This window comes from Rhinoderma darwinii, chromosome 1 (assembly GCF_050947455.1).
Source record: "Rhinoderma darwinii isolate aRhiDar2 chromosome 1, aRhiDar2.hap1, whole genome shotgun sequence".
NCBI classification, from domain to species: Eukaryota; Metazoa; Chordata; class Amphibia; order Anura; family Rhinodermatidae; genus Rhinoderma; species Rhinoderma darwinii.
In genome coordinates, this window is record NC_134687.1 from 63,186,821 (window position 1) to 63,199,186 (window position 12,366).

The 12,366-nt window shown below is 41.3% G+C and overlaps 1 protein-coding gene across 4 annotated transcripts in view; it reads left to right on the plus strand.

The window, feature by feature from the left end:
* Positions 1 to 12,254, plus strand: part of FAM114A1 (family with sequence similarity 114 member A1) — a 46,695-nt gene extending 34,441 nt beyond the window's left edge. For all 4 annotated transcript variants that reach the window (XM_075859124.1, XM_075859141.1, XM_075859115.1 and 1 more), the window contains exons 11-14: positions 3,485 to 3,624; positions 5,071 to 5,143; positions 5,554 to 5,607; positions 8,066 to 12,254. In XM_075859124.1, the coding sequence (XP_075715239.1) occupies positions 3,485 to 3,624; positions 5,071 to 5,143; positions 5,554 to 5,607; positions 8,066 to 8,161 (363 nt within the window). In that variant the 3' untranslated portion in view covers positions 8,162 to 12,254. The remainder of the gene's footprint in view (positions 1 to 3,484; positions 3,625 to 5,070; positions 5,144 to 5,553; positions 5,608 to 8,065) is intronic.
* Positions 12,255 to 12,366: the final 112 nt, after the last annotated feature.

The following is a 12,366-nucleotide window of genomic DNA, read 5'->3' on the forward strand; positions in this document are numbered from 1 at the left end:
TCTTTTTCTGATTCCCAATTAACAAGAATATATGATCTAACACATGGATTGTCAATATCTAGTCGCATCCAAGAGGCAGGATACAAACTTCTATCTCGATGGTACTATGTTCCATCCAGACTGCATGTTATGTTCCCTAATGTCTCCTTGCACTGTTGGAGATGCCGGTCTGCTGAAGATACTTTTTGGGACTGTCCAGTGTTGTCCCCTTTCTGGCAGGAAGTATGGAGAATAACCTCCTCTTTTTCTGACCACACCATACCTTTTACTCCCGCCTTTTTCCTGCTTCATTTAAGCGACATTCCTTTGCCATCATACAAGAAGTCTATTCTCCGACATTTGGTTAACTGTGCACGAGCTTGTTATACCGGTTTTGTGGAAGAGCACAGAACCCCCCCCCCCCCCAGTTTCTCAAGATTGAGGAAATTAAGCGCATGGAGGACCTCACTTCCCAATTGATCGACATGACATTTTCACTAAAACATGGTACCATTGGATTGTTTATTAAGACACCCCAGAATATAGGATCATCATGACCACCTGAGGCAGAGATTTCATACCTCCTTAGTTGTGCAGTGGACCATGTGCCTACAGAACCCCCTCCCATTCTACTTTCCCCACCCCTTTTGTTTTGTTTTATTTTCTTCTTTTACTCCTTTTCATCCTCCTTTTTTTTTTTCTATTTCCTCTCCTTCCCCACTCTTCACTGCTGATTTGCCAAATTTTGTCCATTGTATTGATTCAATATTTTGGACCTGCATGTCTACTATTTGGAATATGTTATTATTAGGATTCTCCCCCCCCCCCCCTCTTTTTTGTACCCCTGATTAACATGGTTTTGAATTAAAAATTGTAAAATAAAGAATTTACAAAGAAAAAAGACACAGATCCATCAAGTCCAACCTATAATCCTATCATGTTAATCCAGAGGAAGGCAAAACCCCTATGAGTTGATGCCAATTGCCTCATTAGGGGAAAATTCCTCCCTGACTCCAAATCTGACAATCAGAATAAATCCCTGGATCAACGTCCCATCTCCAGAATCTAGTACTCATAACCTGCAATATTACATTTTTCAAGAAAGCCATCCAGGCCCCTCGTGAACTTGTTCAGAGATTTAACCATCACAACATCCTGTGGCAGAGCGTTCCATAGTCTCACTGCTTTCACAGTAAAGAATCCCTTTCTGTGATGGAGGTGAAACCTTCTTTCCTCTAGACATAGAGGATGCCCCGTTGTCCTTTATTACAGGTCTGGGTGTAAAAAGATCATTAGAAAGATCTCTGCCTAGCAACAGCACTTACGCTAAGCAGCCATTCTGGCACGTTGGGTTCGTGGACCCACTGGGCCGTACTGCCTAGGCGGTATGGCAGCTGGCCAAGAGGGCGCAAGTCACAGTCCACAGGTCGTATAAGGTACCTGTGGCAGCTCGGACAGTAGCAAGGCAGGCTAGGCTGGGACTAGGCAGCGGGTAGACGTCAGGCGTAGAGCAGCAGGACAGGCGTAGATACAGCACAGCACGACTACAGCACGGCACTAGAACAGGATAGCACAGAATACAGGAACAGGGAACACTGGAACTGGAAAACACTAGGAGACCATTTGCTTAGACAAACTAGGATATGACAAACAACGCTCAGGCATCGAAGCAAGGGGCTGCACCACTCATGGGCTGATTAAAATGAGGTGAGTGGAAGTGAGCGCTGGTGTCTACTGAGGAGGAGACTGGAGCCTACGCTCGCAGACCCATGGCTGCGGTCGTCAGGGGGAGAGTGAACCTGACAGCCCGCAGCCACGGACATGACACATTCCTATTGTAAATATGCAGTAAATGTCGTTATGAGCCCCATATACAGATCACGCTGCCGATAAGGATCATTTTTATGCCGGCATGATGGATCAAGATCAACAATATAGATGATCTTTTTTTTTGGTTGTATTTACGATGGCCAATTATTAGTACAATTGTTTGGAAAGATATTGTGAGATAACATTCAATTTCACTATGGGCTGCTTCTAAATTGCAATGTAGCCTATTTGGCCACTAGGTGTCCGCTTCTGTGAAAACTGCAAAACTACAAAATCTTAGGCCTCATGCACACGAACGTATTTTTGTCCTCCCGTAAATACTGGCCTAAATACGGGTCCTTGGTCACACGTATTCGACCCGTATTGCACCAGTATTTACGGACCCGTGCCCGTAAATACGGGTCTGGTGTCACCAGTATTCCACCCGTATTTACTGGCACGTTTTCTCTGCAAAATTGCACTGCACTAATCGGCAGCCCCTTCTCTCTATCAGTGCAGGATAGAGAGAAGGGGCAGCCCTTTCCGAGGTAAAAGTAAAAGAAATTCATACTTACCCGGCCGTTGTCTTGGTGACGCGTCCCTCTCTTGACATCCAGCCCGACCTCCCTGGATGATGCAGCAGTCCATGTGACCGCTGCAGCCTGTGATTGGCTGCAGCGGTCACATGGGCTGAAACGTCATTCCGGGAGGCCGGACTGGAGGAAGAAGCAGGGAGTTCTGGGTAAGTATGAATTTCTATTTTTTTTACACGTTGATTTATATTGTGATCGGAAGTCACTGTCCAGGGTGCTGAAACAGTGACTGCCGATCAGTTAACTCTTTCAGCACCCTGGACAGTGACTATTTACTGACGTCGCCTAGCAACGCTCTCGTAATTACGGGTGCACACACGTAGTCACCCGTAATTACGGCCTAAAATAGGACATGTTCTATATTTTTCAACGGCTCAGACACCTTCCCGTAAGCATACGGGGAGGTACCCGTGGCCAATAGAAGTCTATGGGCCATAATTACGGGCCGTAATTACCGCCCGTGATTACGGGCGTTTTTACGTTCGTGTGCATGGGGCCTTAATCTCAATAATAATTTTAATATGGATAGACATGACAAAAATAAAACATTAACACTGCATAACTATGAAAACAATGATATAATAGATCTGTCACTTCTGATGATATCGCCCCTTTAAGTTCTTTGCAATGTTAAATAAAGCTTCATCATTTGGGCATAGAGCTTGTAAATATTGGGTTGAATGCTCAGATAAGTTTACACGTGTAGTTTTCATATCCAATTAAATTCAATGCTGGAAAACTGTTGCAACTTGCTATCATTTTGTGCTGTTCAGCATCTGCGTTTTGAATCACGGCAAAAAGCCTTATTTTACCGCAACGTGTGAATAGACCCTAGTAATTAATTGACCAATGTGTTATTTTTACAGGATTTAAAAGCAAAGCATGCTGCATTTATTGGGCTTCTTCGATCTCTACAGAACTCAATAGTGATCTAAGATTGGTTTAGTAGAACCATGGGGGTCCGGCTGTGGCAACTTTTAATATGAAATCTAAGATGCAGCAGTATTAAAGTCATCTCATACCGGCTTAGGTGCAAAATACGTATAAAGCGAGAGCTGTTCGTAGTTTTGATATGTCGCATAATGCTTTCTTACTACTTTAAGGATGTATACATGAGGTCTGTTGAAAATTTGGCAGAAATTACCGCACGCTGCATTGAGCAACTTCATAAAGTGGCAGAACTGATACTTCATGGACAAGATGTAGAAAAACCAGTGAAAGACCAAGCTGTTGTTTTAGCCAAGTGAGTATAATACAATACAAGTAATAATATAACAAACTCGGATCATTAATAACTATTGTTATATTTATGCCACCGTGATAACCAATGATATTGCTACAAATTTTAATGGGGGTTGGAGATGTAGTTTTGATGTATTGGGCCACTGTGTTGCTCTAAGGCAGGGGTGTACAAACTTTTCTGGTCCAAGGGCACCATTGTCAGATTGTACCACTCCCAAGGGCTGCAATAAAACTTAAAGGGCTATTTCTTTCTGAGACATTTATAGCATATTAACAGTATAGGTCATAAATGTCTGATAGATGCGGGTTCCCTGCTCCCCTGCTAGGCAGAGAAGAGGAGGTGGCCGCTCATCCATGGGACTATCTGCATTGTAGTTTATAGAAGTAATGAGAACAGCCCAGTATTTCACAATTCCCATAAACTACTATAGAGAGAGGCTCTGCAACGCCTCTCCTCTCTAGAGTGATGAACATATAAGACATTTATGTGATATCCTATGGTATATTCTATGGGAATACCCCTGTGTTATTCCTAGTGCAAAGCCTGAGGAGGTGGTGCATGGCACAGATTCAAAGACCACCAAGGGGAATACGAGTCATGGTCTGCACTGGGCATAACACAGTAACAGTATTGCCTGGATTGCTCCTTTCAGTTGCTTAAAACAGAACTCTTACTGCCCCACAGTTCCCCCATAACCGTGTCAGAAACACAGTGTCCTTCTTACCATAAGCTGTGATGTTGGGGGACCACAATTGTATTAATCTGTTTTGACACACTCCATACAGCAAGTCTATGGAACCACTCGGTGTACTGAAGTCTATGTAAGCAGTGTGTCCATAGACTGTCCATAGAATGTTATATGGATTTACGGCCTGTGTAAGAAATTAAGTGCTAGCCCTCAGCTCGGGGACTGAACTGCAGCTCTGAAGTTAGCCATACACATACATTATAAGATAGCTGCTTTTAGCTAACAGCTCTCTCTCCTGACTGCCCCATAAATATACCCCCATAATTATACCCCATAGGTAGCGGGGGGGGGGGATGAGCAGTTGCTAGAAACCTTTGGCAGCGCTTATTACCCATGGGGAATATGGGATCGGGATCATTGTTTCCTGGTAGAAGTCATCAGTTATGCAACTTGCTGGCGACTATTTATCTTTCACCCCATGTCTTTCTTGGTTGCATGAATGTCTAAATTGCAGCTGTCATGGCACTCGGTCTATGACTGCAGCCATCATGTTATGTAATGCTGTGTGGCCTAACGTGAGTCCTGCTCTGAGAGGGTAGCGGTGCACCAACCTAGGTGCAAGTACACGGACCACCCTATTCTCTCCATTGTATACCTCTGTACTTTTTTATGTCATATTTGTTTGTTTGTTTTATTGGTATTCGTGTAGTGAATTTAAAAAATATATATATTTAAAAAAAAAAATCTTAACACTTTAGGCTTACCAGCGCTATGTGTAATGAAGTATCCTCCCTATCAAAAAGCTTTTCTGGCTGTCTAACCTCTGCTGGGGTAAGTATTTTGTTTCGTGTTTTTTTTTTGTTTTTTTTTCTTCTTAAATAATTTAGACAAATACAATATATATATAAAATGTATACAGCGCCCACATATTCCACAGCTCTGTACAGGGATTGTCATTACTCACATCTATATATGCTGTATATACGTTTACATATACACTTTGGCTATAATAATAAGGGATTGCATGTTGAGGAATTTGCTAATACGTATACTCTAGACATCCATTTACGGCAGTATACAACATGCCCGTGGGATGCACATATAATGCAGTTCCCTGATATTTTAGCCAAAGTACCTTCACATTCTATTTTGCACACAATAATATATATTTTTATTAATATATGTACACTATTGCACATACGGTATGTACTGGAAAATAATATTTTATATTTGCTCAACAGAGCAAGCTGAAGGCAGAAATATTGAACCCTATGGTCAGCAGTATACAACTAGAGGTAACATGATCCATCATTATTCAATAAACAAATCTATAGAAAAATGAAAACATAGTTTAAAGAGATTTTCCCACTAGTAACATTTATCACATACAGTATCTATCAGTATGGAGACCCCAGTCCCTTGTTTCTCTTTATCAGCATGTCTGGACGACTTCTCTGCTGATTCCGTATCTCCCATAGAGCGGTGGGCATGCTCAACCTCCACTCCATACATTTACTCCTCACCATGTGCGTGCTGGTGAGGAGGAACATGGGACTTCAGTAATTCTTACTAGTGATAGTCCCAGCGGCGGAGTCCCCAGTGATCTAATATTTAGCACCTATCTTGTGTATAGGTGATAAAGGGGTTTTACACTAATAACATTTTAAAGGGGTTGTCCAGTCCCTAAAAATGTATGGCCTATCCTCCTAATATGCTATCAATAGTTGATGAGTCTGGGTCCGACCCTCGGGAGCCCCGCCGATCAGCTTGTTTGAAGGGGGGGCAGCGTTCGTACGAGCGCTGCTTCCCCTTAATTTCCACTCGCTCACTGTGAATCGTCAACACACATTTAGCGATGATTCACAGGTATTGCAGCCTTTTCTATCATTCACTTCAATGGGAGAAGGAGGCTGCAATACCTATGAATCGCCATTACATCTGTGTCGAAGATTCACAGTAAACGAGTAGAAATATAGGGGAAGCAGCGCTCGTACGAGTGCTGCACCCCTTCAAAACAGCTGATCGGCGGGGGGTCCTGGGAATCGGACCCCAATCCATCAGCTATTGATGGCCTATCCTGAGGATAGGCCATCAATTTTTAGGGACTGGACAACCCCTTTTACAGGTAAGCTTCTGTATTGAACTATATACACATTAGATACAGTATACTATCTATTGCTTACCTCTTCTGCTCAATCGATTGGTGTGCTAGAAGTAAATGCAGAAACCATACCAATGTATTGTTTCTCTATCTTGTTTGTCTCCCTTTTTAAAGTGAACTTGTGACATGACTGCCCCGTTCGATTATGGCTTTTTGCATATAACGTTTCAACAATAATTGTGCCCTTTTAATCTATTCACATTAGATGCATGTTTTGTCAGGTAATGAACATATGGGGCGTCCTCTCAGGCACAGAGCAGCACTGAGAGGGGTCATCTCCACATACAATGATCTTAGAAATCTTAAGGTGCATCTTAAAGATACCCTAATCTACTTAGACCTGGCCTTTTGTAACAGATTTTCCTTTATAGTTCTGTCGGTGTTGTCAGAGCCCCTCCCCTGTGAGTTTGCCTGATTTGTCACAACTTGTACCAAATGTGTGGCACGAGGCATGATCCATTTTGCGCAACTCGCTAGGCATGTAAGAAACCTCACGGCCACCTCGTGCGTCGTAGATATCTACAACAGAACTTTTTCAACAAAAAGTGCATGTCTTTAACACATTTTAGATCTATGTATAGTTTTTTTTGTACACCTTTGTTTTTATAGGCCCGAGCATTATCTGTACATTAAAGGGAATGTGTTGCCAGCAAAACATGTTTTTTTTTTTTTTTTAGTTAAACAATTAGTGTATAGGTGATTAGACATTGTTCTAATTTTTTTTTATTTTTCACGAGTCAGGAAATATTATAAATTGGATTCAATTTATAATATTTCCCAGCACTGGTCACTAGATGGAGCCATTCCCAAAATTGCAGCATTGCATGTGGTAAAGCAACCACATTGCTTTATGCTGCAAAATTGGGTAAAAATCCCTCGCTCTAGTGAGCTCTCAGAATCCCCCCCTCCTTTATCCTGGCTAGTGCCGGGAGAAACGAGGGGTTTGAACAGTCTAACCTCCTACACTGTGTGTCGCCATTTTTTGAGCTAACACACAGTGTAGAAGGTTTACATACAGTAGTAAACACACTGAAACACGAACATACATAGAAATCACTTACCTGCTCCAGTCGCCGCCGCTCCCTCCGGTCCATCCGCTCCGTCTGCTGCCGCTGCTCCATGTGCACAAGTCCGGAAGCCGCGACCGGAAGTAGTAATCTTACTGTCCGGCTGCGACTTCCGGTCTACAGGAAAATGGCGCCGGACGGCGCGCATTTCAAATTGAACTGTGTGGGAGCGGCGCATGCGTCGTTCCCACACAGCGGCGTACACGATAGTGGATGGAACGGGCCCCGTTCGCAGTCCCTATGGGACTGTAGCTGCCGTATTCCATGTCTGTATGTGTCGTTAATCGACACATACAGAAATGGAAAAAAAAATGGCAGCCCCCATAGAGAAGAAAAAGTGTAAAAATAAAAAAAAGTAACACACAAACACACAAATTAATCCAAACGTTTTTAGTAAAGCTCTAACATCTTTAACATATTAAAACATTTTTTTGGGTGACACTGTTCCTTTAAGATACCAAACACTTTGTAAATTGTGCCTTCATGTAAGGCTAAAATATAAATACTTTTTTCTTTCTTCTACAGGGGAATAACAGCACAACCTACATCCAGGACGCTTTCCGTCTTCTTCTTCCTATACTTCAGTTCTCCCACATTCAGGCTACCTTTTCTAAAGCATAACTGCTATTCTATCCCAATATGATCTCGTATACATCACAGCTAGATCGTGGTGTTTGTACAAAGTCCCATCAAAGCTGATTTAATGGACAATGTTGCACACAATAAATTGCCCTCCAAAGTGCCAGTCAAGAAAGTAAACCCTGTCCCCGTGACTCCTTAGAAATTAGAGTCCTCTCAACCATTCCACAGAGCTGAAAGAGGTCACAAGATCCACTTTGGAGTAGCTCTGCAAAATTATAGTGGAGGATTTCTCCTAAGAAGCCAAGGATTATGGTTCACTCTTCTAGCACCCTGACTGGCACTTTTGAAGATCATTTAGTGGGTGCAAATATGCTCACCCATTTAGCTTTCAAGGGCCGTTGAACAGATGGCATAATCCAATGAGAACCTGCCCTGCTGACAAGTTCCCTTTTAACCAGACAGTTGTGAACAAACATCTAAAAAAAAAAAAGCGGTCTGTCTGCGGGGAACAGTCGCTGTGTCTGCTACATGCACATTGTATAAAAACAAACCAAATATTTTAGAGTAGGGTTTTCAGAGTTAATTCTCCCAAATTTTTTTATAGGTATTTTCTGCATAAGAAGCTAGTAGAATATAATGCTTAATCTATTAACAGATTGCTATCAAAATAGGAAATGTGGTGTCAGAGGAAAAGTCACAGAAATACTGCAGTTTATTTATGCTATTAAAGAGCATCTTCCCACTTCTAGTAATCCTAAATCTAGTCTTAAAGGGTAACTAAACTTAAGAAAACTTTTGACATGTCACAATGACGTGTCAGAAGTTTTGATCGGAGGGGGTCAGAGCGCGGAGACCCCCACCGATCTCTAAAACGAAGTAGTAGTAGTAACGCTCCTTGAGCACTGTCCTGCTTCGTTTATGATCAGCTTTCCTCGGAAAGCCGAGCGAGCGGTGTACAGACTCATAGACTTTGCATTGAGCCCATACAATGCTCAGAGAAAAAAACAACCAGAAACAAAGCGGCACTATTCTCGCCCGAGTGCTTCTGCTGCTTCATTTTAGCAATCGGTGGGGGTCTCCGTGTTTGCACCTCCACCAATCAATACTTCTGACTTGTCACTATGACGTGTCAAAAGTTTAATAGTTTAGTTACACTTTAAAGGGTCATTCTGGGCAAAATTCTAAACTCGAGTTTCACCTGGTTCCCTGGTACTTTTTACACCCCCTGTAGCCGTACCTTCCAAGATTCAGCCATACATTAGTTGTTCCATAGTTGTCACCCAGCCTTCCTGAATGACTAATCTGCCTAGTTATGTAATAATATAGGTGCAGTGGGTACCGCAGTATAATTAAGATTTAAGGGCTTATTCACACGAACGTAAAATACGTCCGTGCTACGTGCGTGGAAATCACGCGTGTCGCACGGACCTATGTTACTGAATGGGGCCGTTCAGACTGTCAGTGAATTTAACGCAGCGTGTGTCCGCTGCGTGAAACTCATGACATGTCCTATATTTGGCCGTGTTTCGCGCTGCACGCACCCATTGAAGTCAATGGGTGCGTGCAAATCACGCTCGGCACACGGAAGCACTTCTGGGTGGCGCGCGTGATTCGCGCAACAGCAGTCAAGTAAATGAATGAAAACAGAAAAGCACCACGTGCTTTTCTGTTTACAAACATAAAAACAGAGTGTCGTAATGATGGCGGCTGCGCGAAAATCACTCAGCCACGCATCATATGCTGGTGACACACAGAGCTTTTGCAGACCTTTTGCGCGCGCAAAACGCACACGCTCGTGTGAATCCGGCCTTTGACTGAGATAATATTGTGCCCTACCAGAACTTTTTGTTGAGTTTTTACATTTTTGTCTGGTATATCACTATTGGTAGCATGGCATCACGTGTAGAAATTATTTTATGATTGTTTGTATCTAAGTTAAAAGGGTTTTCTGGTATATTATATTGATGGCTTAACATTAGGAACCATGCAATAATTCGAAAAAACCCCTTTAAAGTTTCTAAAATCCCAATACCACTTCAATGACTGCTTTACTTATGAAAGAGTATGTTCTAGTTTATTTTATATGTGCTTATAAGATTACAGCAATCAGATGCAAACCCCTAATGCCGGATGCCAATTACAATCCTGTATAAATTATTGTTTAGGTGGTATGGAAATTCTAACAAATACATTTTACTAAATCTAGTATCTTTATTATGAATTACACTCCCGCCATGCCTGGATGGGCCATTCTCTCCGTTTACAACTATGATAAGCTTGTTGACAGGGTTGGACAGGCCCCTCAGAGGACAGGAGAAAACTTCAGAGGGCGCCCGGCATCGTTCCTATTCTTGGATTTCAGAAACTGAACCAGATTTTCAGTTTTGGGTGGTTATTCTTATGTATATCATGTATATGATGATATTTATTTTCAGAATTCTTTTTCTTTAACTGTATTTTTACATCTTACTGTAGAACACTTAAATGTCCGCTATGAATATAATTATCAATTTAATCTATATCTGTGTACGTGTATAGAGAAGTATATGATATGCATAAATCCTGTTCATAAGAATTTAATTGACAACTTACATTTAAAGAGAAAACTGTGCTAACTTGGGGTGAAAGATTAGTCCTATATATATATATATATATATGTTTATTTTAGCAAGATCTGTTGACTGCCATGTTGGATAGAATAAGATTTTTGGATAACAAGAGATTACTATAAGTCATGTGACTGTTCATTTTTGGGGATCATGTGATCCACAACCACTTCTATGCCTTGACAGATTAATTTTTGGACATACTAACAATAGGACCTGAACTGATAATTATTCATAATGTAGATTTTACTTTGAGTAGACAACAACAACGATGTTCAAAAAGTTTTTCAACTCATTTTGCATTTACATTTAGAGCATCAGCAATCATCCATTTGTTTTTGGCATTCTCATAGTATGTTAGTTTTACAACCCTTTACAGAATCTTGCAGCTCCCCCTGGTGAATTCTGCATGGGGTGTGAGTTCAGGTTAGCAAGCACTGGACTGGACCATCTTAGTACATGTAACTACCAGGGAAAAATGCAGGATCTTTAAAGGAGGGCTTTCATTCACATTGGTGCCTTTGATAGAGACGTCAAAGATGTCCTATTCCCCCTACCCAATTATAAAGAGTTTTAGGAATTAGGGTAAAGTCGAATATTCCTCGTGGTTAGGGATAGTGCATGGGTTTATAAAGGGTCTATAATGTAATTTTATTTCATCTAAATGGGTACGAAATTCTTTATAGGGGCAAATATGTTTTTCTGATAGCCAAATCCTCGTCTTCCCTTCACACACCCAGAGGTACATGATAGAATTCTGTCTGCCTGATGCCACCCCTAGGGGGAGCTCACTGCATAGGGATTTATAGAGCTCCCTTTGAACTTAACAAGAAATCTATATGCAGTGAACCCCTCCTAGTGGTAGTGACAGAAATAATTTTATCATTTATCTTCTCATGAAGGGCTTAGAGGAGAGTTTCCAAGTAAGAGAAAACCTAATTGCGCCACTGACTACAGAAAATCCCACTTGCTATCCACTAGGCTGCTTATCCATTATACATTGGCTTAAATTAGTCATATATAAAGTTTCCTTCAGCAAGGGCAAAGATTGTTTGCTCCCCTAGCCCTGTATCTTGAGTGGCTTGTTAGTACCAGCAGCACCCAACCTTCCCCATCTAGCTACGCTCCTGGTTTAAATAATTTTGCCGCTACAAATAACATAAAAACAAGCAGGACAAAATCAAAGTCCAAACGAAATAAAATTATACTCCTAAAATAGAATTTATTATATATTTTAAAGAAAACGTTATACGCTCCTGGTTTAGCTCCCTATCATTTAAGCACCAGGAAACCACAAGATAGCACAATAAGTCACGGTGCATCTAGGTATAAACATGCAAGACAAGGGGGTAAGAGCGCAGGCACAAGAAATATTGTTTGTAAATTATTTGTGTACTTGAAATACTGGGCCTTAATTTATACATCGAAGTGCATGTTTTTGGAGGAAATGTGTTATCTTTTTTTTTTTTTTTTGTTACACTGCATTGTTCATAGTTGACAAATTCAATAAAAATTATTTGGATTTACATTTTTATTTTCAATGTTACTAGTCAACCAGTACGGGCAATGGACAGTGGTGCCCTTACTCTAAAGTTCCATCATTTCTGTATTTATTAAGTAGTTTAACAATGTATTATT